Source organism: Sminthopsis crassicaudata, chromosome 2 (genome assembly GCF_048593235.1).
Source record: "Sminthopsis crassicaudata isolate SCR6 chromosome 2, ASM4859323v1, whole genome shotgun sequence".
Lineage (NCBI taxonomy): Eukaryota > Metazoa > Chordata > Mammalia > Dasyuromorphia > Dasyuridae > Sminthopsis > Sminthopsis crassicaudata.
In genome coordinates this window covers 630,754,416-630,780,295 of record NC_133618.1, presented here as the reverse complement: position 1 = coordinate 630,780,295, position 25,880 = coordinate 630,754,416, and the positions used below count along the sequence as shown (strand labels likewise).

The 25,880-nt window shown below is 41.9% G+C and overlaps 1 protein-coding gene across 4 annotated transcripts in view; it reads right to left on the bottom strand.

The window, feature by feature from the left end:
• CHRNA5 (cholinergic receptor nicotinic alpha 5 subunit) overlaps positions 1–24,485 on the bottom strand; it is a 31,804-nt gene extending 7,319 nt beyond the window's left edge. The window contains exons 1-3 of one of the 4 annotated variants that reach the window (XM_074296488.1): positions 24,236–24,485; positions 5,439–5,590; positions 1,494–1,545 (exon numbers count right to left, since the gene is read on the bottom strand). In XM_074296488.1, coding sequence (XP_074152589.1) covers positions 1,494–1,545; positions 5,439–5,590; positions 24,236–24,374 — 343 coding nt within the window. In that variant the 5' untranslated portion in view covers positions 24,375–24,485. Of the gene's footprint in view, positions 1–1,493; positions 1,546–5,377; positions 5,591–24,222 lie in introns of all 4 variants that reach the window. The other 3 variants (XM_074296485.1, XM_074296487.1, XM_074296486.1) reach the window with 3 other exon arrangements.
• Positions 24,486–25,880: the final 1,395 nt, after the last annotated feature.

The window sequence follows — 25,880 nt, the reverse complement described above, 5'->3', positions numbered from 1 at the left end:
GTATGTGTCTCTCTTCATCTCTCTGTCTCCTCTCTCTTTCTGCCTCTGTTTCTGCCTTTGTCTTTCCATCTGTCAGTTTGCTTGTTTCTCCATTCCATTTCTCTTTTTCTCCCTCCCTCCCTCCCAAGCTGGAAGTACACTGGCCACTTCTGGACCCAATGCCAATGCTGATCATCACAGAAGTGCACTTTCCCAACATGGGCCGATTCACCCCTCCTAAAAGCTTGGTAATCTTCCACTCCTGGGGCTCACCATACAGCTCCACACTTAGTTCAAATATCCAATCAGCTCTGGCCCAATTGCAGCTCAGAACTCCTGAGCTCAAGCAATCCACCAGCTTCTGCATTCTCAGCAGCAGGAAGCACAGGGATGCTTTACCATACCTGGCCTTTCCTGGATCTCATGAAAATAAAAACAAGAAGAAACTCAAACAGCAATAAAAAGGCATCTGGTAATCCTAAGTAGGGTATAGAACATTCCCAGCAAAAACTATTGCTAGAAATGGCCCAGAGCTCAAATTGGCTAGGAAAAGAAGGCAGACCAGTCATAGAGTAAGGAGGAGAGACACCAAGTGACCAGCCCAAATATAATCCTGGTGCGCTCAGGAAGTTGAAAGACCCAGAGAACAGCCTCCAGTACACGGGGCAGACCCTCTGTGTAAGTCAGGTTGCATATTATGCAGAATGAGCTGTAAAAATATACCAATTTCTACTACAGAGCACTCATTCCTGGAAAACCAGGGGTCCTTGCAGGTTACTGGGGTTTTTTTCCATAGTCAAAGCAATTTTCTAACTCCCCTCATGTTTTAATATGATGAGTAAATGGGACAGGGGAATCATGATATAGCAAGAAGTATGAAAGCATTTCCTAATAGACAGAAAGCCAGTCTTGGAGCCAGGAAGACTTGGGTCTTCCAGCCCAGCTGTGAGTCCCAATCTCTCAATGCTTTGGTCAACTTTCTAAGTGAGATGTAATGGAAAAGGTACCAACCTTCATCTGCTACAGGGAAATTCCTCAATTGGTGAAATCAGAATAAAGTCCCTATTGGTACAGATAAGCTAGAATGTGTTCCGAGCAAGACAAACAGCATGGGGAAGGGCCTTAAGTTCATTCTACACAAGGGACAGCTGGAGGACATGACAATGGTCAGCATGGAGAAGAGAAGGCTTAGGGAGGGTGTGATAAGTGGATTTGAAGGCTGTTGCCTTGACAAGAGATTAGTTTCATCCTAGAATGCAGACCCAGGACCAGTGAATGGAAGCAAATGTTTGATATGTAGGAAATATTCCTGACAATTGGAGCTGTCCAAATGTTCAGGCTCAGGACATAATGGATCCCACCTCATTTGGAGGTCTCTAAGAAGAGGCTGTATGACCATTAGGGGAGTCCTAGTATGCTATAGACTGAATTCTGTGGCTTCTAAGATATCTTCAAGATCTGAGATTCTACAAATGTTCTGTGAGCTAGTTTCCCTTCAAGATCTGAGATTCTACAAATGTTCTGTGAGCTAGTTTCCCTTCTGGTCATTAACTGATTCTTCTCGTCCTATATAAGAGAAATGAAAACAGACTATTTTCAATTAGTATAAATATATATATTTATGTATAAATACATGTATATATGTATATATATTCCCACACATATATGTATATGTATGAATATTATATATATATTACTAAACTACCCCTGCTCCTTTATAAGAACCTCTTTCCCTCCCCCTTCTCTTCCCCTTAGTTCTTCCTTTCCCTTTCTTCCTCTCCCCCACTTCTTTCCCTCTTTCCTTTACTCTGTATACATTCCCCTTCTCTTTCCTCTATCCCTAGCTCTGTCCCTTTTTCCATCCATCTCCATCCCTCCTTATCCCTTCCTCCCTCCACTACTCACTCTACCTCCCTCTTTCCTTGTCCTTCCCCCTTCTCTTCTAGAGGGAGAAATATTGCAAGAGAAATTCAGAGCCCTTTTTCCTCTGTGCGCTCTCTCTCTCTCTCTTTCTCTCTCTCTCCCTCTCTCTCTCTCTCTCTCTCTCTCTCTCTCTCTCTCTCTCTCTCTCTCTCTGTCTCTCTCTCTCTCTCTCTCTCTCTGTCTCTCTCTCTGTCTCTCTCTCTCTCTCTCTCTCTCTCTCTCTCTCTCTCTGTCTCTCTCTCTCAGTCTCTCTCTCAGTCTCTCTCTCAGTCTCTCTCTGTCTCTCTCTCTCAGTCTCTCTGTCTCTCTCTCTCTCTGTTTCTCTCTCTCTCTCTCCCTCTCTCTCTGTCTCTCTCTCTCAGTCTCTCTCTGTCTCTCTCTCTCTCTCTCTGTCTCTCTCTCTCTCTCTCTGTTTCTCTCTCTCTCTCTCTCTCTCTCTGTCTCTCTCTCTCAGTCTCTCTGTCTCTCTCTCTCTCTCTGTCTCTCTCTCTCTCTGTCTCTCTCTGTCTCTTAGAGCTGAATCTCTAAGTGATATTTTTGTGCTCCAGATTCCATCAGCCCACAGCTTTTACTGAGCACTATGTACAAAAAATTTCAGTCCCTGCCCTGATGGCAGGATCCATAATATGTGACAATAAACTAGATAAATTGTAAGCTCCTTGAGGACAAGAACTATTTTTTTTCCTCTTTTGGTATCCATCTTTGGTGTCTAGAACAGTGCCGGATACATAGATGGGACTTAAATGTTTATTGAATTGAACTGAGTTGAATATAATGAAGGAGGTAAAATAATTCACTCTTATCAGGGCTATCACATCTTAGTAAATTCAATTAATGAGAAATGGAGTAAATGTACAGTAATCACACACACATACACATACAACAGCAGGGATTTCACTGTATGGAAAATTCAGTCTTCCTAACTTTTCTCTGCATGTCCACGATGGTCTAATCTCCACTCCTAATCAACATTATCAACTGTCACAAGTCTAAATCTCAAATTCTGGCTCTGGTGGTCTCTCTCCTGTTTATTTCCTTATGGTGGGAACTTAATTAGCATCAAGCCCATTCCTTGATAAAGGAAGAACATGAACATTCTCAAGCCTTTCAGCTGTTACCTTTATGCTAAAGACTCTCAAATACCAATTGTCTTATTTCCCACTGCCTCTTGGACACGTCCTCTTGAAGGCTCCATCACTATCTCCAAGGCCCAGACCACTTACAGCCTTGCACCTCTTCCAACATACCCATCTTCCTAGTCAACTGGATGTGAAGCCGGGGCCATCTTTGACTTATCATCTCAGAGAACAGACCTTCAAAAACCAAGTAATCCAACCCTCTTATTTCATAGATGGGGAATCTGAGGTGCTGGGAGAAGTGACTTGTCACAGGTCACACAGATAATAAATGGTTAAGTCAGAACTTGAACTTGTGTCTTATGACTGAGGCACAGAGAGCTCTCCATGATATTGCCTTCTATATTCCAGTCCAACCCTACTCAGACTTAGGTCTCCTATCAACTGGTCTTCCCAGTTCTAGTCTCTCCCTATTCCAGTCTAACCTCAACCTTAGTTGTCACCTGTCCCTCATTAGAATGTCAGCTCCTGGAAGGCAGAGACTTTTTCCCTTTCTCGGGATCTCCAGCACTGAGCCCAGTGTCTGGCACATAGCTGCATAGCTAGGTGGTGCCATAGGGCATGTGGTGCCATAGGGCATAGAGTGCCAGGCCTGGATTCAGGAAGACTCATCTTCCTGCTGGGTGACCCTGGGCAAGTAACTTCAACCTGGTTGCCTCAGTTTCCTCCTTTTTCAAGAGGAGAAATAAATAGCAAACCACTCTAGTAGCTCTGCCCCCAAACCCCAAATTGGGTCATAAAGAGTTGGACATGACTGAGCAATGACGGATGCCTAATAAATGCTTGCTGACTGACTTCCTACTGTGAATATGCTGATTTATCCAGGCCAATGTTTCCACTGTCCCCCAACATCCAATACTTAGATTCCCTTTGTTTACAGAATTCTTCCTCCATCTCTCAGAAAGGATCCAAATTTTCTATGTCCTTCAAGGCTCTTCTCAACTCTCGTGTCCAACGTGATCTTCCCTGACAAATACCATTCACCAATCTTCCCAATTCTGCATTTCCACAGTCTTTTAGAGTTTGGGACCACACAGAGTTGGGGAAAGAGGACTAGACTTGGATTCAACTCCCACCTATTTCTGACCCTCAGGGGAGTCACTTAATATCTCCCTGTTTCAGTTTCCTCATCTGTTAAGTGGGGATAATAACAGCACCTGCTTCATAAGGCTGGTGTGAGGATCACATGAGCTGATATTAGTAAATATTGTTTCTGTTGCATATATAAACACACTGGATCTGCCCAACTTGATAACAAGCTTCTTTGGGATAGACACTGAGTAACATATTTGGTACCCATTCATCCTACACCCCCTTCATTGACCCTTCTAACCATACAATAAGCACATACTGGTTGATAGAAGTGAAATCAAAACAACTTCTCTGAAATGGGAACATGAGGAAATTAGATCATAAGGAAGAATTTCTATGCAAGAAGAGACACATTAGAATGCATTATGAAGGCGGATTGAAGGGTCCTCTCTGAGGAAAATTCAACATAAATTTTCACCCTTCTGTGATGGAAGGGTGATATTGTTTGAAAGTGTATCTCTATTTTTAAAAATTGATGATTCTGAATTTAAAAGTTTTACTAGGTCAAAGAAGGGAATTCTCCAACCAAAGTGGCTTGAGGAAGAGGAGGGAGACTGTTTTCTGTATTTAATACCACAGTTTTAAAAAATCATTCTTTTGGTTCTGTCTGTGACACGAGTTAGCATGATGTAGTGATTAGAGCAATAGCATTAAAGTCAGGAAGACCTAGGGTAAAATCCTGCTTCCAGTATGAGCTACGGGATCATGGGCAAGTCATTTAATTTCTGAGTTTCATTTTTGTCTTCTCTAACAAAGCTCTGTAAACTGTAGGTCACTGCCTCATGTGGGATCTTACAGCTAAACGTGAGAGTAATGAAATTATGATGTATAATCACTGAATGTTTGATTTGTATACCTATTTTATATACTCATATGCCTGGGGTTGCATAAAAATTTATCAGGTGAAAAGGGATCCCAAGAAGCCCTGCTCTATAAAACTAGGTTATAAATACCTGTAAGATAAACCACAGAGATTTGTTATGAGATAATATCCACACAGGATTTAGTGAGCTTTAAAGATTTCTGCAGTTGTTGTATATTTGCATTACATGTGCAAGTACCAGTGTGTTTGTAATCATCCTCAACACGTAAGAAGCCAACATGGTATGGTGGGTTAGAGACATAGGTTCACTCCTTAGCCAAGATCATTCAAATTCTCATTTCCATATTACAGATGAATAAAGTGAGGTTCTAACAACATCCTGCCCACTTCACAGGATCATCCTGGGATAACGTATATACAGCACTTTGTAACTATAAAATATGCCATCAATGTTCATTATTATCATTATCTGCATATCCACATACCACATCTACTAACTGAGAGATTGCAAGGCCAAACTTTATTTTTATTTTGTCATTCGGGTGTTTCACCGGACGAACCCATCTTTCGTAATCTCGAAACAAGTTCTTAAACAAACGATCTTCACATTTCGCCTCAAAGGATGGTTCCGATATCCCTGAAATAACAAAGGCAAAGAAATCAGTTTCTGGCATTTTGACTTAGTTCTTCCTTCTGGGTATTCACGCCTGAGAAAAGTTTGCAGCATCATTAGCCAAAATGTAAGTTTCAGGAGAAATGAATGGAGAGGGAGCCGGGCAGTCAGCAACACCTAAATTCAAATTCCACCCCAACCCATCCTAGATGTGTGACCCTGACCAAGACACTTAACCACTCACTACCTCAAGCCACACTCTAAAACTATACATAAGTGGCTGATCATCTACCTGGAGAATGCAGATACTTATTATAGGAGTTTCTTATGCCAGTGGAGTCCATAAATAAAACCACAGATAAAAACCTTTAGATAGCTTGTACAGAGAGAAACACACACACACACATAGAAAAAAGAGAGAGAAAAAAAAGAGAGAGAGAGAAGAAAATAGAGAAAGAGAGGAAAAGAAGCAGAGAGAAACATACAGAGTTATATGTGTGTAGATATTTTAGAATAGTCACATCTATATAAAAATATATGTCTCTCTCTCTCTCTCTCTCTCTATATATATATATATACATATATATATCTTTAAAGAAGCTATTTTAAAGTAAAAAAAACAAAAATGGGGGAACAGAAATAATTTTTAATACTATAATGCTTACAAAGGGTAAAGTCCTCAAAAGAAACTTGTGAGATAACTTGTGCAATTTGCGCATACCCATCTCACCCTACCAATGAGGAGACAGACCAAGAGCCTTATGGGGAGTCACACATCTGCTAAATGCCCCAAGCTGGGATTCAAATCAAAGCTTCTTGACTTCAAATTCCACATTCTTTTCCCTTGATCATGCGGTTGGATGTTAGATTTGGGGGTTTTTGTGGGGGGGGGGAGATGATGGTATAAAAGTTTATTAAGTTCATAATTTTTAAAAAGTAATTCAAGATGGGGGAAAGGTTTTAATGAAAAGAGCCTCCAACTTAATATTCATTTTCAAGCCCTGGAAAATTACCAAAGCTGGAATGAAAGAAACCCAGTGTGTAATTTTCAATAAATTCAGCTCTGCTGAATAGCTCCAGAAATTAAGAGCTGGCTTTCCCAATTTTCTCCTTAGCACTGTATCTTCTGTCCCGTTGGGAAGTCAGGTTGATTATGCATACCATAACTGCTGCCAAAGCCACAATGACTTGGACATCTGTCAGCAGAAACTGGCACGCGCACATATCTGCCCCAACCAGAAAGTTCTATGGGGCTGTTGTTTCAGCATTTTCTTTATGCCAGGGAAGATGCCTCCGAGAATCTGCATCCATACTTCAAGAAGCACAACAGCACAGGCAGTATTGATTTATTAATATCCCTGATGTGGTCATGAAAGATTAAGTTTGTTTGCTTTTAATGTGCTATATAATAGGGCAGTTGTATCATGATTGGATGACTTTCTGTAGTTACACCGTAGATTAATTAGATTAAACGGAAGATCAACTTCAAAGACAAGATGAAGATGAGAAGACAACATTTTCTTTAGCTCTAATCTGGCTGGTTCAAACATGTTGGAAATGCTGAAAAATGGAAAATGGAAAAAGGCAAAGATATTAACCCTGATGATCAGCCTTTACTACAGATGTTTAACTGATTTATCAATTTAAGTGACAGAAAACAGATAGGATACTGGGGTTAAGAACAGAGCCTATCTATATATTCCTTTAGCCAGTGAATAAACACCTCATGTCCTTGCTAAAGAGAGAGAGTCAGCACTGGTTGAGAACGCAAACTCATCCTCACCAAGATCACCCTATGAAACAGTGAACAACAGTGGGAGTAAAAATACATTTGGGCAAAGCTCAGTGTAACACCAGAAAAGGTACATTGCCTCTAATATATAGGAACTAGATTTGTGATTTCACTGGCTCCTCCATCCCTGTGGATTAGCATCAATTTATAATCTTAGAAATTTGCCTGGGGCTTTGAGCTATAAAGTTGAGTTGTCCAAGATAATAGACACAATCAGGAGGTATCAGAGGCAAGACTTGAATCCAGTTCTTCCGGACTTTGAGGCTTCTTTCTACTATTCCCTACTGCTTCCCACCATCTCAAGAACATTCATAAATGAAGTTTGTAGGAGGTCAACATAGATGACATGGTTTAGATTTATTAAAATTAACCCTCTATTTTTCTCAATGATTACAGTGGAACCAGCCTGAGACCACAGTTTGGGGAATCTGGGTTTTGCCACAGAGCATAGATATTCAGAGAACACAGTTCTTTCCCACAGAGGTCTCACAGGGCATTTCTATCGTTGGGTTTCTCTGCTCCTTCACCTACCCCTCACTACAGAATCCTATGTCTATGGCTCTCTTTCCCCAGAAGTTTTCCAACCTTCCCACCTCAACAGACGCATAAGCAAAGACAGGGTACTCTTTTTCCTGACTCAATTGAACCTAGATCTGTATTGTCCTCTATGCCATCATTGTGACCACCATCACCCTTCCTCTGTCCCAAGTGAAAGCATTTCTAGTTTCTATACCTTAACTTAACATGAGGAAGAAGAAACGCACTTTAGAAGCAAAATTGTGGAAAATCGCTGAGGACCAAGTATATATCCATTCTGGAGAAGACTCAATCCTGAAAGCACTGAGGGATTGTTTTACAAGGTCTCACAAGGAGGGAGAAAAGTATAAATACAGAAAAAAACCACCAATAATTTCACTGCTCAAAAAAAAAAAAATCTAAAGGGCACTAATTACCACTGCCTCATATGACTACTAATGTCTTATCATTTTAAAATCTTCATAAGAATGATGGCTGGAAGAAGGGAAGGAAAGAAAGGAAGGAAGAAGGGAGGGAGGAAACAAGTATTTTATGGGCTTCTATGTGCCAGGCACTGTGCTAAGTGCTTTACAATTATAATTTTATTTTATCCTCACAACAAATATAGGGGTAGGTGCTGTTACCTTCCCCATTTCATAGATGAGAGTAGCTTAGCTAGAAAGAGTTGAAAACTAGATTTGAACTTGGTGAGATGACTCTTTCTGACTAGCCCGAGCACTCTGTACACTATGGGCTCACCTACTTGTTAGCTGTTATTAACCTGGATGAAAATGGGAAGTGGGAACAGGGCAGCTTTCATAATTTTCTAGGGAAGACCACCCGTTCTTAATCATACAAATGACTACGAAATTCAGAGAATATGAAGTTAAGGTGGCTGGGGCTTTGTCTGAGAGCCTTTAAGCTTAGAGAGTGCTGAAACATATTTTTCATCAGCCTAGAATCAACTAAGATCTGCCACCATTTTATTATCTGTGTGATAATAAGACACATCACTCAATTTGTCTGTGATTCAGTTTCTTCGTCTGTTCAGGAAGAAGAGAAGTACAATGTGTCTTCAGCTCTAAATCTGTGATGTTACAACACACAAAAAAATGAGTTCAGATAGGAAGCTGCCAGACGACAGGCTTATGATCCCCATCAGCACCTTCAGTCCCTGACCTTGGTACCTCCTCCTCAAGTGAATTTGTCATGAAATTGTTACTTTGTGCAATTTGCTTCAAATGCAGAAATTTGTACCAACCTCACTATAGAATCCTTCAGGGATTGTTCTTTGCTGATTAAGGAAAGTGTTTGGCTCAGGAGGGTAGAACACAGCTTGGGCAGGGGTTGATTTATGCTGACTGATCTGGTTGACTGCTATCTTACTAACTACAGCCTGTATTACTTGAGAGAAATTATTTACCTGAACCTACAGTTTAAGTAGCTGCCAAATGATGGGGGGGCTTACGTCTTGAAGGACTGGGGAAATATCTGCTGCTGTCATCCACTATTTTGAGCACATGTGGCAGAACTGGGAGCTATGGATCCTCTGAGGAGTTACATGGGGGTGGAGGTGGAACTTGGGCACCAGAATACCAGCATTAGCAGGATATTTAACAATAAAACCATTACATCCACCTAAATTGATCTTATATAATGCAGTGAGAAGAACATATGGTTTTAAATCAAACCCCAGATCCTTCCTAGAGGTATGACCCAAGGCCAGTCACCTTAGATGGTAAGCTCCTTGAGGACAGAGATTGTCTTTTGCTTCTTTTTGTATCCTAGCCCTTAACACGATACCTGGCACACAGTAGGTACTTACTAAATGTTCATTAAATGACTTAACTTTTTAAGCCTCAATTCCCTCATTAGTAAAAGGGAAAACAACCCTTGTGTTACCTGTCTCACGGCAGCATTGTAAGAAGAATTCTGCAAGCCATAAAAATGCTAGAAAATCCAGTCATTATCATCACTAATCTTATACCAGGGGATGCAGAGATAGAAGTAAGACAATTAAGCACTTGTTCAGATCTTTTGTTTTCAGTTGTGTTCAGTTCTTCCTGACCCTATTTGAGATTTTCTTGGCAATGATACCAGAGTGGTTTGCCATTTCCTTCTCTGGATCATTTTACAGAAAAGGACAGAGTTAAGTGACTTGCTCAGGATCACACTGCTAATAAGTGTCTGAGATCAAATTTGAACTCATGATGAGCTTTCCTGATTCCAAGCTTACCACCTAGCTGCCCCATTCTCACTTTCCAAATGAGTAAACTGTGATTCAGAGAGTCAAGTGATCTATCCAGAGACGCAAAGCTAGTCAGTCTCAGAGGGAAAATTTGGACACAGGTCTTCCTAATATCAAGTCCAATAATCTATCTACTAAATCATGTTGCCTCTCACGCATAGCAACTATTTCTTCCTACTATTAGAATCTAACATTCCGGAAATGGATGTTATTGAAATTTAATGTTATTTTATTATGAAAAACTTTCCATATTTAAGACTTTTTGAGCACTTTCCCCCCCCCACCAAAAAAATCTAATTCATTCTATTTTATATTACTAGGCTAGAGAGCATGAATCCTTCCCTCATCCCTCTATTAAATTCCAACCCTGAAAGCTCTTAAAATATCCTTAAAGTCCACTGGGAAACATTGAGCTAACTAGGTTATCATCTCTGTTAAAAGATTATCCCTCAAATCTGAAGGATTCTGGGAGTTGGTGCTGAAACAGACTACAGTATTGAGCCTTATTGATACATGATCTATTATGGCATTTGTACAGGCCAACTGGGCATCTGGCCAATCAAGACGGAATGAGTTTCTTCTCTGTTGGGAAGGTTATTTGATGAGAAGGTAATATCAGTCTTAAGAAAGACAAGAGAACTCCTGAGCTAGCTTCTAATGAAGTATCCAAAGAGATAGTTGTAGCCAAAAAGTGTCCTAAGAGATATCATCAAGGACATTTGGGATCAAAAGAGAAGGTAGGCAACAGTCAGCAATAAAGGATCCTAAGATGACTCCTTGCTTTGCACCAGGACCCAGAAAAGATTCAAGATTCAAGCAAGAAGAATGGCTAATGGATCCACAGAAAAACATGGGCCAGAATTGACCAAGGTGAGAGGGTATGGATGGATGAGATGAGGGACCCGCTGGAACACAAATAAACAATGTGGAAAATGGGGAGACTGGACACTGTGTCTAATTGTTGACCTTAGACGCCCACAGGAAGCTTACATTCTAACAAGAATACACAGACACCGAGAAAGAGACTTTGGAGGCAGGCCACTAAGAGAGGAGCTTTAAGGAGAGAAGAGGTTAGAAATAATGATGGAAGAATAAAAGGGTGCTATGTAGTAGTAACTTGGCTGATAATGTGAGCCTCTAGGAGACCAGTCTGAGCAGCCATGTAGCTTCCTCAGAGGCAAAGGAGGCTTCCTTCATGGTGGATGAGTAGGAGCAAAGAAGGCAGGTGGAGGGGATGACCTAGAGTCATTGGCAAGGATTAGCAAGGTACTATGGGCAGTCAGACAAGGGAGCAAAGGTAAAGATCACATGGCCTTGAATCTGTTGATTATAGAGTTGAGATAATGAAGGGAGAGAAATGAGGCTAGGTTGGAGTGATGGCCAAAGAATAAGGAGGGGTGGAGGGCTAGAAGTCATGGTGAGGATGAAGAAGAAACATGAGAGCAGTAAAGTGGGAATAAAGGTAAAAGGAGATGAGGATTAGAGAAGGGAATTCAAGATCATGGTGGTGATGGAAGACTTCAGACTACCCAATAAATAAAATGGGTACCCAGGAATGATCGCATATCTGGGCGCAGAGGGGGAGATCCTTGAGCTTTGTGGATGCCAGCAATAGTTGCTTTTAGTCCTTATGGTTGAGGAAGGGAAAAATCACAGGATCTTAAGATCTCAGATCTAGAACTGGAAGGGATTTTAGAGGCCACCTGGTCTGATCCTTTCATTTTACAGATGAGGAAACTGAAGCCTCAGAGATAAAGTGATGTCTGAACTCATCAAGGAGGTAAGCATCTCAGGAAGGATTTGAACTCAAGTCCTTTGACCTCAGTGGTATTGCTCTTTCCACTATAACAAAGGTATCAGAAAGTCAGATGCAATGACATAGGACCCTCTAACATTTTATTCCATTTTATAACATACATGATCTCATTAATTCTCAGGAAAACCTCATGGGGGAAGCAAATGGAGGCTCTAACAGGCATTGTCTAAGGTCACACAGAGATAGGGAGTGTCTGAGAGGAGATTCAAGTCCTGACTCCGAGTTCAGCCCTCTCCTCTACTGCTTCCAACTAAACAATAGGCATTTATTAAGTGCCAGCTGTATATAGAGACAAGAATGGGATAGCCCTGTCCTGGAAGAACTTGTCAGTATATCAAAAATGTAAACATTAGATGCCATAATCTGTGGTATACTTTTCCTATAGTATAAGGGTTCTTAACCTAGAGCCATGGACAAAATTTTTTGGGGGGCGGTGTCTGTGAACTTTTAATTTGTGATAATGATTTCAATATAATTGGTTTCTGTTATAATCCTATGTATTTTATTTTATGTATTTAAAAACATTATTTGGCGGCTTTACGAGCCAGGCAAAGGGCCTGTAAACCGCCCCACTCTCTTTGTTTGCTCCCTTCCAGAAGTCCTTAGAGAGCTCTCTAAATTTCAATGATAGCAAGAAAAAGAAAAAGTAATAAACATCCATTTTGCAAATGGAAGGAAACATAAGTTCCGTATCTATCTATCAAATTTCTTTCCAACATGACCAAGAAGTGCATTTACTCTTTTAAAAGCTTTTAAATTGAATGCAGAAGTTTCCTGTATTTCAGGATTTTCATTATGTTTTCTATTGATTTTTTTTAACTCAGAATTATAGGGTGAAGTTTCTCAGCAGCTGATCTGGTGTAGCCAGCTTAATTTGACATCCGGCCCTGTCAAATTCCCAGAATGCTTACAGTAAGAAACTCACCGTAGGCTGTGTTAAATTTAGGTCTAGTCAATAATTCTCTTATATGGAAGAGAATACTTCACGTGGGCTGGGGGTAAGGAGAAGGAACGATCACATCCCAGAGAAGGCCAAATTAAGGTGATAGACTCATTCTTTTGGGTCATAAATATCTCTACAATTTGTTCTAGTTTTCCATATCCTGTGGGATTATAACAGAACTCTTTCAAATTCTTTTTTTACAATCTATTTTTTATGAATTTCTTTCATTTCAGAGTTTTAGAGCAGCAAATTACAAAGTTTTGGAGACAAAGAATATGAGTTCCTACTTTGCCTTGGTCATCTATTTACCTATGAAACCTTGTCAAAATCATTTAGCCTCTCTGGGTCTCAGTTTCCTTATTTGTAAAAAGAGAGCAGGATTAGAGAAGAGAGAAGGTAACAGAATCAGAGATTTGTAGCTGAAAGGGGGAAGTTAAATAGGGCTCAGTCCTGTAAGGGAGAAAGAGGCAGAGGAAGGATTGCAGTTCTGGACCAGCTCTTTCCACCATACCGTCTCATTTAGGGCCAGGAGTGCCCAAAAAGACTGGAAGAAAATCATTTGCAGTCTGCCTCCTTTGAACAAGTGACTGGAATGGCTTTTTCCTCACCCTAACCTTGTGGAATCCTGACCTTTCTCCAGAGCAGAGCAGGATGCTGCCTCCTACACGAAGCCTTCCCTGATTCCCCTGAGCTCCTGGCAATTATTTTGTATCTCCAGGAGCCCTTTAAACACATCCTGTTACTTAGCCATCTTATATCTATGTATTTGTGTACAGCTACATACACCCTTAATCACTTATCATATTTGCAAATGACCCAAGAAGGAGACAAACTGAATCCGGATCCAAAAATATCTTGATGTCCTGAGCACTGGATTGAATTTAATAAGATGAAATCCAATCTATTTGGGTTCAAATATCAATTTTATAAGTGAAAGATGGGGGGAGGCAGCTGGGGAGCCAGCGATCTACATAACAATTGCTACAGCTAGAATTTCCATGGCACTTTCAGCTTGCAAAGGCTTTACAGAAAGTACCTGCTATTATTTTCATAACAACCCTGTGAGGGCAGTACTATTATTATCTCCATTTTACAGATGAGAGGACTGAGGCAGAAAAGGTGAACTGCCCACGGTCACATAGCTACTAGGACTCCAAGGTGGGATTTGAACTCAGGTTTTCCTTACTTCAGGTCTAGCTTCCTATTCACAGAGCTTCCCAGCTATGTGAATTTGCATAATAGCTGCAGGCTTAGTCCTACTATGTTCTGCCCTAATCAGACTGCACCTGAAATACGTGGCCAGTTCTAGGTGCCACAGTTCAGGGTGAATGCTGGTAACCTGGAGACCATCCAGAGGAAGGCAACCAGAATGATGGAAGTCTTCAAGCTCACACAACATGAGAACCGAAAGAACTAGTGATATTCAGGTTGTCAGACCAATGAGCATTTATTTAGCCCCTACTATGTGCCAAGTTAACTTTAAGAAAAGAAGATTCACTAGACTATATTGTAACACATGTAAAATGTATGGGCTTGCCTGTCATCGGGGGGAGGGAATAAAGGGAGGGGGGATAATTTGGAAAAATGAATACAAGGGATAATATTATAAAATATATATATAATAAAAAATTATTAAGTAAAAAAAAAAAAAAAAGAAAAGAAAAGAAGATTCAGAGGCAACAAAATTGGCTTCAAGGGGGCTGTCATGTAGGAAAGGGACAAGGTTTATTCTTCTGGGCCCTGGAGGGAAACCTTCCAAGTCACAGAATGAAGTTCTAAAGAGGTAAGTTTCAGTTTGGGTTTAAGAAAGAATCTCCCAACATAGGGCAGGTCAGCTAGGTGGTACAATGCATGGAGGTCTGGATCTGAAGTAGGAAAAAGAAAAGTTTGGGATCAAACCCTTGTTGCCTCAGTTTCTTTATCTGTAAGAGGAAATAGCAAACCATTCCAGGATCTTTGTCAAGAAAACCCTAAAAGGAGTCACAGAGTCGGATATGAGTAAAAAATGGCCACCATCACCAACAATAGGACTATTCAAAAGGAAGGTGGTGCCTTAGGAGCCAGTGGTTTCCCTTTCCTTAAAGAGCTTCAAGTAAAGCATAAATTTGTGTCAATTGATGAGTTATCCCTTGATCAAAAGAAATTCCCAGGTGGTTGAATAATTTCAATAATTTTGGTTGAAAATTACGGAAAACCAGACTAAAACTAGACAGGCACCTGCCTCCCAACATTAAATGGCAATTTAGACCTATGCTAGGTAACAGGGGCAACCAAAATAATTTCATCTTCAAATCTAATTGTAAAAATTGTGAAGTTAATTGATCATGAAGCAGCTCTGTAGCCTCCTGGATGCAGAGGCTAGAAGTAATGACAGCTGATTCCATATGTATTTCAAGGTTCGTTCATGAAGATTCTGGGCATGAAAATTGTATTGAAAACCGTGGCTGTCCCAGAGCCCTGACCTTCACAGACAGAACCTTCCTAGCCTCCCACACACATATACTGATCCTCCCCTCAATTGTCTTCATCATTCTTTAATGATTCATTTCCACCCTCCTCCACCAAAATGCTGCAAATCCTTTAAGAGTTCAAAGGTCACCACTCTATCATGAAGCCATCTTTTTTAGCTGCTATTCCACCAAGAAAATGATGATCTAGCCTTCATCTCTCACATAGCAGTCAGGAATTATAAAGAGGCAATGGAAAGAACACTGCATCTGAAATGAAAGGACCTGCCTTCAGATCTTGGCTATCCCTCTTACTGTAGTCACAGATACTTGGATCTTCAGAATCCCTCATTGGTAAATAAACAAAAGAATCAATAAATTAGCCAATTAGTTAATTAAGAGCAAAAGAGCTATACTAAGTGACCACTAAGGATCTTTACAATTTGAAATTTGGCCATCAAGCTGCCTCTGCTCCCAACCAGGCACTCTAGCTCCAGCAATGGGGTCCTAATTATCCAGTTATTCTCTCTATCCAGTGGAGGTCTTATCTGTGACACTTAGTTCTTGGTAACCATGACCCTGCTTTCTCCTGGTTCTCCTGCCTTTCTGACTATTTCTCAGTCTTCTTTGCTGAATTCATCCAGATTATACCCTCAAAGACTCTAGTTTGGGGGAAAGGGAAGAAAAGGAAATAAGCATTTATATAATACCTACTACGCGGCTGACACTTTTTATAATTATGTCATTTGATCCTCACAACAATCCCAGAAGGAAAGTACCACTTTATTCCCATTTTATAGATAAGGAAACAAAGGTTAACTTTCTGGTGTCGAACGGCTAATAAATGCCTCAGATTAGATTTGAATTCAAATCTTGCTGATCACAAGTTCCCCACTTCGCACACCATGCCGTCTCCTAGCTGCCTCCTAAGCCTTCTCTCTCAATACTCTCATTTGGTGATCTCATCAGCTCCCATGGGCTCAGTTGTCACCTCTGGGCAGATGACCCAGATCCATATAACCAACTTTGCTATCTCTCCGAGCCTCATCCTGGAGGAATCCCAAGCTGCAATATCCAAAATACAACCCTTATCTTTTGTCCTAAACTCTCGTTTCTTCCCCACATTTCTATCACTGTCCTGAGTGCCACCATCCTCCTAATTACTTGGGCTCAAAACACAGCCATCATCCTTGCCTCCTTCCTCATACTATTCTCTTGTCATGTCTACTTGAGCATTGTCTCTGTGACCCCTCTCTCCACTCACACAACTGTCAGCATTATGCAGATCCTCAACACCTTCTGCCCAGGTTCCTCTCTCTGCCTCAAATCTCTTCCCACTCTGATTCAAGCTCCACCAGCTGCCAAGGTGATTTTACTAAATCTTGGGTCTAATCATGTCATTCCCTTACTCAATAAACTTCAGAAGCTCCCTATTATATCCAATATGTAAATTTTTTTCTTTTTTTGCCCAGTCAATTGGGGTTAAGTAACTTGCCCAGGGTCACACAGTTAAGAAGTTTTAAGTGTCTGAGACCAGATTTGAACTCAAGTTCTGACTTCAGGGCTGGTGCTCTATCCACTGGGCCACCTAGCTGTCCCTATAATATGTGATTTCACAATCAAAGCCTTTCCTATCTTGATCCCTCCTACTTTTCCACTTCTTACACTTTATTCTCATCTTGCCCTCTGGGATCCAACAACAAGTAGCCTTTTGTTTCCTTCATTCTCCCAAACTTCATACATTTTTGCTGGCTAGCCCTCACTCCCCCCCCTTTCTCCTTTTCTCCCCACCTCCCCACCCCCCTTCTCTTCATTCCAAACTCAGCTCTAACTCTACCTTGACCTTTCCCAAACCCTCTTCTCCCCCACTGCTTACTCTTTCCCTCTGAAATGACTTTTGTTCTCTCCTCCTTGGAATATAAGCTCCTTGAGGACACGATCAAAGCCTTTCTTTGTACCTCCAGTGCTTAGCACTGTGGCTAGCACATAATGAATCACCGAAATGATTATAAAATGCTTGTTGACTGACTGGTCATTTTACAGCACACTGTTGCATATGGAAGACTTGACCATGTCCCAGAAAAGAGATTTGAACCCTAAACTTTTGACCATCTCAGTCCACAATATCACAATACTGCTTCTAGACCAAATGTTTATAATTCATTTTCTCACATGTAGATTCTAATGAGGATTAGATCATGATGTAAATGCTTTATATTACCTATATGTGTCTGTTTAAGATATTTGCTTTAATAGAGAAATAATTAATCCCTTGGGCTCTCTTTCTATGACTCATTGACTTTTCTATCAGCTTGTTAAGTATGGAAGCTGGTAGACAAGAGATTTAATTTTTCTAGAGAATAAATCACTGAAAACCATAAGGCACAGTAGATTTTTTTAAAGGAAGGAAGCTTTACTTGGAAAATCATCTAATTTGGGAGTTGAAAGGAATCTGAGAATTAATCCAATAAATGGTTTTGCCCAGACCCAACCTAAAAACCTAGAACCCAGGGTTCTTTTGTGCTTCCAGATATTTATAGAGGCAGGCAGGCAGGCAGGCAATTCATATTTATTGAGAACTTACTATGTGTCAGGCACTGAGCTAAGCAGATACAAATAAGGCAAATATCATGCAAACAACTCTGCACAAATGAGTTATAAAGGAGGTAAATGGTAGAGAAACAGTCTAGGGAAGAGGAGCTGGAAAAGCCTTCTTATAGAAGAGGGGATCTTCATTGGGACTTGAAGGATACCAGGAAACAGAGATGAGGGAGGAAACCATTCCAGGGATGGAGGGCAGCCAGGAAAAAAGGCAGGAGTCAGGAACAGCCAGGAGGCCATTGTCAATGGATCTTATAGAGTATGTGGGTGTTGCATTTATAAAGTATAAGAAGACTGAAAAGGAATGGGGCAGGAGGAGGGGAAGGTTAGGTTATGAAGGGCTTCACACACCAAAACAGAGGATTTAAAATTGATCCTAGGAGGAACAGAAAGTTCATAGAATTACTAAGTAGGAAGGTGTGACAGCTGGATCTGCACTTTAGGAAACTCACTCTGGTGGCTTAATGGAGAACCGCCTTGGGTAAGAGGCTGGTGGCAGATAGACCCATCAACAACCATTGTAAGAGTCAGAGTGTGAGGTGATGAGAGTCTGCACCAGACTGGTGACAGTATCCAAGGAGAGAAGGGAGGTAAAGTTGACAAACTTTCCCAAAAGATTGGTTATGGTGGGGAAGAGAATGAGGAGAGGATTGGGCATCCTGGGAGTCTGGAAAAGTAGGGATGTCCTGGACAATAACAGGGAAATTTGGAAGGGGAAGAATTTGTAGAGAAAGATTCTGAGCTCACTTTTGGGCATGCTGAGTCTACAGTGTCTACAGGACAATGTAAAATGTCTAATAGGCAGAAAGACAAGATTGGAGGTCAGCAGACAGGCTAAGGAAGGATAAGTAGATTCAAGAATCATCAGCCCAGAAATCTGAACTCATGGGATCAGATGACATCACCAAGTGTCATAAAGGAGAAGAGAGGAGGGCCCAGGACAGAGTCTTAGAGGACACCTACATTTAATGTGTATGCCTAGCTGAAGAGAGTGAGGAGGAAAATATGGGAGCATTTACCATAAACACTCAACTTCATTTGTCCTCTCTGGACCATCATGATTTGGTTCATTAGGTTTGATGACTGCCTAATGCAGAGAACTTCTGAACCAATTCTTTATATATATAATTTATTTTAATACACATTGCTTTATGAATCATGTTGGTAGAGAAAAATAGAACAGAAAAAAAAATCATGGGAGAGGAAAAAAAGAAGTGACACAGCATGTGTTGATTTACATTCAGTATCCTTAGTTCTTTTTTCTGGATGCAGATGGGTGTATTCTGCCCAGTCTATTGGGATTGCCTTGGCTCACTAAACCACTGAGAAGAACGAAGCCTTTCATAGTTGATCATTGCACATCCTTGCTGTTATTGTATACAATGTATTCCTGGTTCTGCTCGTTTCACTCAGCATCAGTTCGTGTAAAATTTGTAAATCTTTCCAGCCCTTTCTAAAATCAGCTTGCCAAATCAATTCTTGAAAAACTAGCAGTGTGTCTTGATGGATAAAATGGTGGACTTGCAGTTAGTTATCTATTAAGCAATTATTATATGCCAGGAACCATGCTAAATACTGGGGATATTAAGAAAAACAAAAATACAGTTTCTATTCTCAAGGAACTCATATTCTAATGATGCAAACAGCATGAAAAAAATGGGCACATACCAAAAATGGAAGGTATCCCCAGAGAGAAGATGATAACAGTTTGGAGGGATGAGGGGAAAGACCTTAGAAGAATTAAGATTTTAACTGAGTCTTGGGAGAAGCCAGAGAAGCTTAAAGGAAGGAATAAGGAGAGAAAGAGCATTCCAAGCATGGAAGACAAGCAATCCAAAGGCATGGAATGATAGGCAAATGTCTTTCACTCTAAGACAGATTGGATTGGAGGAAGAAGCTCCCCCACTCATCCAAAATCATACAACCTCAATATGCTGATCTCACAAGATGAATTTCCACATGAAAATTGTTGATATATAGCTTGATTTCATGAAATACTTATGATTTCTTTCATGATGTAGTGAAAGGTCATTCAGACAAAACACAAATCAGTTAAAAAAATAAATCAGCAGCCAAATACAGACCAAGCAGATGCCAAAAAAATTAGCTTTGCTAAAAATCTTGCAACTTCAGCTTCTCAGACAAGTCTTACTGCTCAAAAATATGAATGCACTCATTAGGATCCACTAGGATTACTGTTTGGTATTTTTACTTGAAAACTCACTGCTGACGCTTTCTACTGCTGTCACTGAACTGTGTTCAACGTGGTTCCTTCATGCCTTCTAGTATAATAAAGAGCACTGGGTTTCAGAGCCAGTAGACTTGAATTTGAAACCCAGCTCTATTAGTCACAATCGGTGTCATCAAGCCACTTTCCTTGTCTGGACCACAGTTTCCTTCTCTATAAAATTGGAAAATTGGGCTAAATCAGGATTTTTTAACCTGAGTTCTGTGAGCTCATTAAATATTTTGATAGCTGTGTTTCCTTTGCATTTTATGTGAATTTTTTTTCATTAAATTTTATTTTTAAATTTTATTAAATTATTATTAAAAATTATTCTGAGAAGAAAGAGGTCCACAGGCTTTATTTACCAGATAGCCAAATTGTAGCAGGACATAAAAAATGTTAAGAGCTTCTAGACAAAAAGAAATGCACAAAAAAAGAGCTTCTAGACAAAATAATGTCCAAGTTCACTGTCAACCCTGATATTTGATCATACTGTATTTGCTTCATACTCTGACATATGCTTGCCTTTTTTTTTACTGCTTCCTACATTAACTCTGAAAAGCAAAATTATAACATGTCCCATAGATAAATATAATCCTGAACCTAATCACCTGTTATGCTCGTGTGCATGCTTTGTAAATCACTATTTTTTAAGCTATATGAAGGACAAAAACAAAAGCTATTTCCCAGATCTGTGCTTTCCTTGTATCAAGAATGGAGTCACTTTTAACCACTAAAATACGAATGAGATCTACCTGGTTTTTGTGTTTAGGTCTTACCCTGTCCCATGATCTCATGAATGCTGATACTATTAGTCTTCCTTTGGAGCCCTGTCTTGTAAAGATATGACATTGGGTTCTTGAAAACTCTTCTGACAGAGCACACACACTGGAAGGTCCTATTCCACTGAGCTAGAAGGCTTCAAGTCATAGTGATTTTTTTTTCCCCTGAGGCTGGGGTTAAGTGACTTGGCCGGGGTCACACAGCTAGGAAGTGTTAAGTGGCTGAGACCAGATTTGAACTCTGGTCCTCCTGAATTCAAGGCTGGTGCTCTATTCACTGTGCCACCTAGCTGCCCCCATATCCTAATGATTTTTGCATCCATCATATGAGAACCAGTCCAACTTAATTCAGAGAGGTTTCTCTCCACAGGCCTGGCCACAAGGATTATTTTGTGCCACAACTCATTAAAATGTGTACTAATGCATGGAGGAATTATACTCTGAATTCAATTTATGAATGAATTTTATGAATTCATAATGAATTTATGAATTCAATTCCACAAGTAATATTTAAGCATCCATTATGTGTTAGACACTGTGCTAAGTGCTGGGGATACAAAGAAAAAAAGAAAAACCAATCCCTGCTCTCAAGAAGGTTATATTCTACTGAGATTAGGAGAGAAAAGAATACCAAATATATAGATAATTATATACAAAGCAAACAGGAGTGACATCGAAATTTCTTGAAGCTTTGAAACAGGTGAGGCTTTTTCCTTGCATAAGTCTTTTAAAGGCCATGTGCCCCTTCTCTGGGGCATCCATCCACCTCTGGAACCCTGCCCTGGACCGATTTATCCTGGCTGGTGGCTCAGTGAGTAACTGAAAACTTACCTTGCCAAGGATATTCAGCTGATCTCAGCCCATACTCTCTAACCCCATCCACCCCACACATTTTGTCATTCCCCCACTGCTGGGTATATACTTTACCCTCAACTTCCACAGAATTGATTGATATCACTCTCTTCCCTAGACTTATGACTCCACAGACCAAAACTCCATTCCTTGAATATTAGATGGAAGCTACATCTAGAGGTTCTCTTCTGCTATTAAAATGAAAGCTGTTTGAATCCAGAGAAGGAACACTGGGAAATGAGTGTAAACTGCACTTTTGTTTTTCTTCCCAGGTTATTTTTACCTTCTGAATCCAATTCTTCCTGTGCAACAAGAAATTCAGTTCTGTGCACATATATTGTATCTAGGATGTACTATAACATATTCAACATGTATAAGACTGCCTGCCCTTTAGGGGAAGGGGTAGAGGGAAGGAAGGGAAAAATCAGAACAGAAGTGAGTGCAAGGGATAATGTTGTAAAAAATGACCTATGCATATGTACTGTCAAAAAAATTATAATGAAAAAAAATGAAAGCTGTTTGAGGGAAGGAACTGCTACTTTTGTCTTTGAGTCCTTCATGCTTGGCTCATAGTAACACTACATTAAAAAAAATTATCCATTCAAATATTATCATGAAAAGTACCATGAATTGTTGTTGTTGTTTCTCCCAAACACATATTTAGGAGGTTGACACAGTGTTGTTCTCTTGCTAAACTAATGAGAAGCCTGAGAAAGCACCTAGGCAAATGAAATTAAATTCCATATCCAGACAAAGATTCATTGCTGAGGCAAGGGAATAGTTCCCAAAGGAATAATAGGATTGTAATGGTGGATACAGTGAAATAGCCTTTTTATCTTCTGTTCAAGAAATAACATTTTTTAAAAAGGGAATACTTCTTGTCCAAATGAAATGCTAACCTCGTACCCATTTCAAAGACCCAATCCTGAGTTTCCATCTCCCTCTACCAGCCCAGGAAGACAATGCAGAAGCCCTGGAGAAAAAAATCAGAGCAGAAAACCCAGTCTACAAATTACTACAAATAACAGGCCAGGTAACAATGGACTATCTCTTAGCTGGAAAAAGTTATAGTTAAGGACATAAGCGTGGATTGCTGCTTAGAACCTTGCAGAATAAAAAAAAAATGACCTTTCTTTTCATTTTAAACACCAAGTCCCTAGACTTTTAAAACCCCTAATTAAAACATTACAGTAATTAAAGTGTCATAGCAATGAACAAAATGAAACCCTAAGCCAAATCACCGAGGGGGAAAGTCCTTCCAGTAGTTTCTAGTCTCTTAAAATCTGTCCTTAGTTTTTCCCTTAAAAAAAAAAAAAATGCAGCTGATCCTATTAAATTCCTTTTGCAGTCTTTACACAGGGCTGTTTTTCTCTCTGTATAATGTACATTTTAGTGAATGTGGATAGACATGCGGGAAGCAGGAATGTGAATATGTACGTACATTCGGTGGGAAAAGCTTTTGAGGTCGCAAGAGGAGACGATCCTCTGACCTTGCTTGTGGAGTAAGTCCTTTTGATCCTCTCTGGGCTTGTTCCTTTTCCCACAAAACACTATTAATCGCATTAATTCAGAGTTGTGGCAAATTACATCAATTATGAGCTGTTATATACGTGGCTACGGCCCCCTGCAGATCTATACCAACGAGTCAGCTCCTGCTCCCCGACGCCTCAGCGTGGCTGGAGGTGACCCGGGCTCACCAGGGACCAAGTGAGCACGATTTCTCACAACTAGGAAATCTCCTCGGAGGCGCAGGCTGAGCTCGCTAAGGGAGGTGTGAGGGATCATCACCGATTTCGGGACGACAAAGTCAGCTCTCTGAAGACAGTCAGTGAAGCAAAGGGGTATTTATTCCCGAGCGCCTCAGTGGAGAAAGCCCCCAGAAGCCTACACCCGTGTGCAGAAACTTACATAAAGCAAGCACATTATCCAGAATATCTCCCCCGCCCCCAAGTCATGGGACGCAGCCGGCACGAGGTACGAACGACCCAGAACAACTCACTCCGGAGGTGCGGAACTAGGTTCCCTTAGAAAGCCGCTGCCTCCGCCCCCCCCCCCCCCCTGCCTTTTTTCAGGTACTGCGTAAAGCTGCTGTTTAACACGTTCTCCTCGCACCTGGCCGCATCCCAGCCGCCGCTCGGGTCGCCCTCCCTCGCATCCCGGCCCCAACCCCGTCTCCTCCAGCCCCTCTCCTAGGTGCTGAACTGTTATTTTAATACAAGTTTCTCCCTCTCCATCCCTGCCAGCCTTTACCCGCGCACCCCTGCGTCTCTTCTCCCAGCCTTCTCCCAGGATCCCCCTGACACTCAGAGCACCCCCAGACCCTCCGCCCCGTATACTTACCGTCCCAGGTACCACATCTGCTTCCTCGCCCCCACACCCGCATTCCCTTCTCCCCCAGAGTCCTTGCTCTCCACCCCACCCCCACGTCGGACCTCTCCCTCTCACCGGTCCCCGCAGCGCGGACCGGGGCGCCGGCCCGAGCCAGCAGCAGCAGCTGGAGGAGGAGGAGGGGGCCACCAGGGCCGCGGATGCTGGGGGCGAATGTAGCGGGGAGGACCGACAGGAGTCGCCCCCCTGCGGCCATGCCCCCCGAACCCTCTGGGGAGGGTCCCGAGGCTGCGCGAGGGCCGGAGGAGGCGCTCTGGGTGGGAGCGCTCGGCGCCGCGGCCAGCTAGCCCCACTGGAAGCCCGGCTCGGGACCGGACCCTGCCGAGCCCCGCCTCCCTGCCAGCCACGCCCCCCGACGGCCACGCCCATAGTCTGAGCAGCCTCTTAGCCCCATCCGGACTTGCCCCAAATGGGCCCCCACTCCCTGAGCCATATATCCCCATGAGGCCCTTCCTCACTCAGCCTCACCCCGCCCTACGGAGACCTCCCCACCCCCAGCACCTGCCCAAACCCCTTCCCCCTCTCCCCCTCCCTCCGCCACCACCCCGTTTCCTCAGTGACGATCCCTTCAGCCTGCCCTATCTCGTGCTTTCCCTCCCCCGTGAGTGCCCCCTCCCAGGCAGACCACGCCTTTATCCTAAAGTCCAATCATCGCTAGGGGGCGGGGACTTAGGGAGGGGCTCTCAATACTGGGCACGTGCGCAGGGACAGACTAGAAATAGTTACTTTTCTCGATCATTTAAATATTAAGCGCCTACTGTGTGTCGGGCGGGCGCTGTACGAAGCGCCGGGGATATAAAAAGAGACAAAATTCAGTCCCTGCTCCTCAAGGAATCCACTAGAGCAGACAAACAAGTTATATTGGGGATCAATAGGAGATAATTAAGAGAAGAAGGCATTCGGACTGAGCGGCTGGAGAAGGCTTCCTGGAGAAGGCGGGATCTCCGATGGAAGGAGCAAGCCGAGGAAGTCACAAGTCCGAGAGAGAGTCTTCCAGGCTTGGGGGATGGCCAGTTGGGTGTGAGAAGCCTAGAAAAAGCAGGGGGGGGGGGGGAGTGTCAGGTTGTGCAGAGCTGCCAGCATCGATTAAAAGGTTAATTCACGGGCCTGGCAAGGTCAGAATCCATGTCCCCCTCGCAGCACTTGGCACGGGGCTTTGTCCACGTGTGCTGCTCCTTCTTCCATCCACTGTCCCTCTTCTGCATTTTTTCTGTACTTCTGATGCTTGTGTCTGGCCAGGGGAGCCCAGCTCGCCTTTGTATTCCAGCCCCTTTGTTTGTGTTCTGATATTTTTCTCTACGTGTCTACTTATATTTTGAAACTGCATGGATTTAGAGCAGGAGGAGAGCTTAGTGCCCATTTAGCTCAATCCCCTCAGCTGACAGAGGAGCACATTTAGAAATTTTGCATTTAAGATTCTGTAGCTGAACCTGCGGTTGCCTTGATTGATCCACCACGAATTAATAGAATATGAATTAATTTAAACATAAACGTTAACCTCCCTCCTCTCCAGAGAAAGCAGTGGGTTTGGGGTTTGAGTGCTGTCTGACACTGTTAATGCGTTCATTCGGACTTGTTTTTATACCTTATAAAGGGGTGCTCCGTTAGGGTAAAGGGATATATCCGAAAATGAGGGTGCAATCAAAAACAAAAGACATCGATAGAGAATGAAAAATATAGAAGGGAGTGGAAAGAGTGCTGG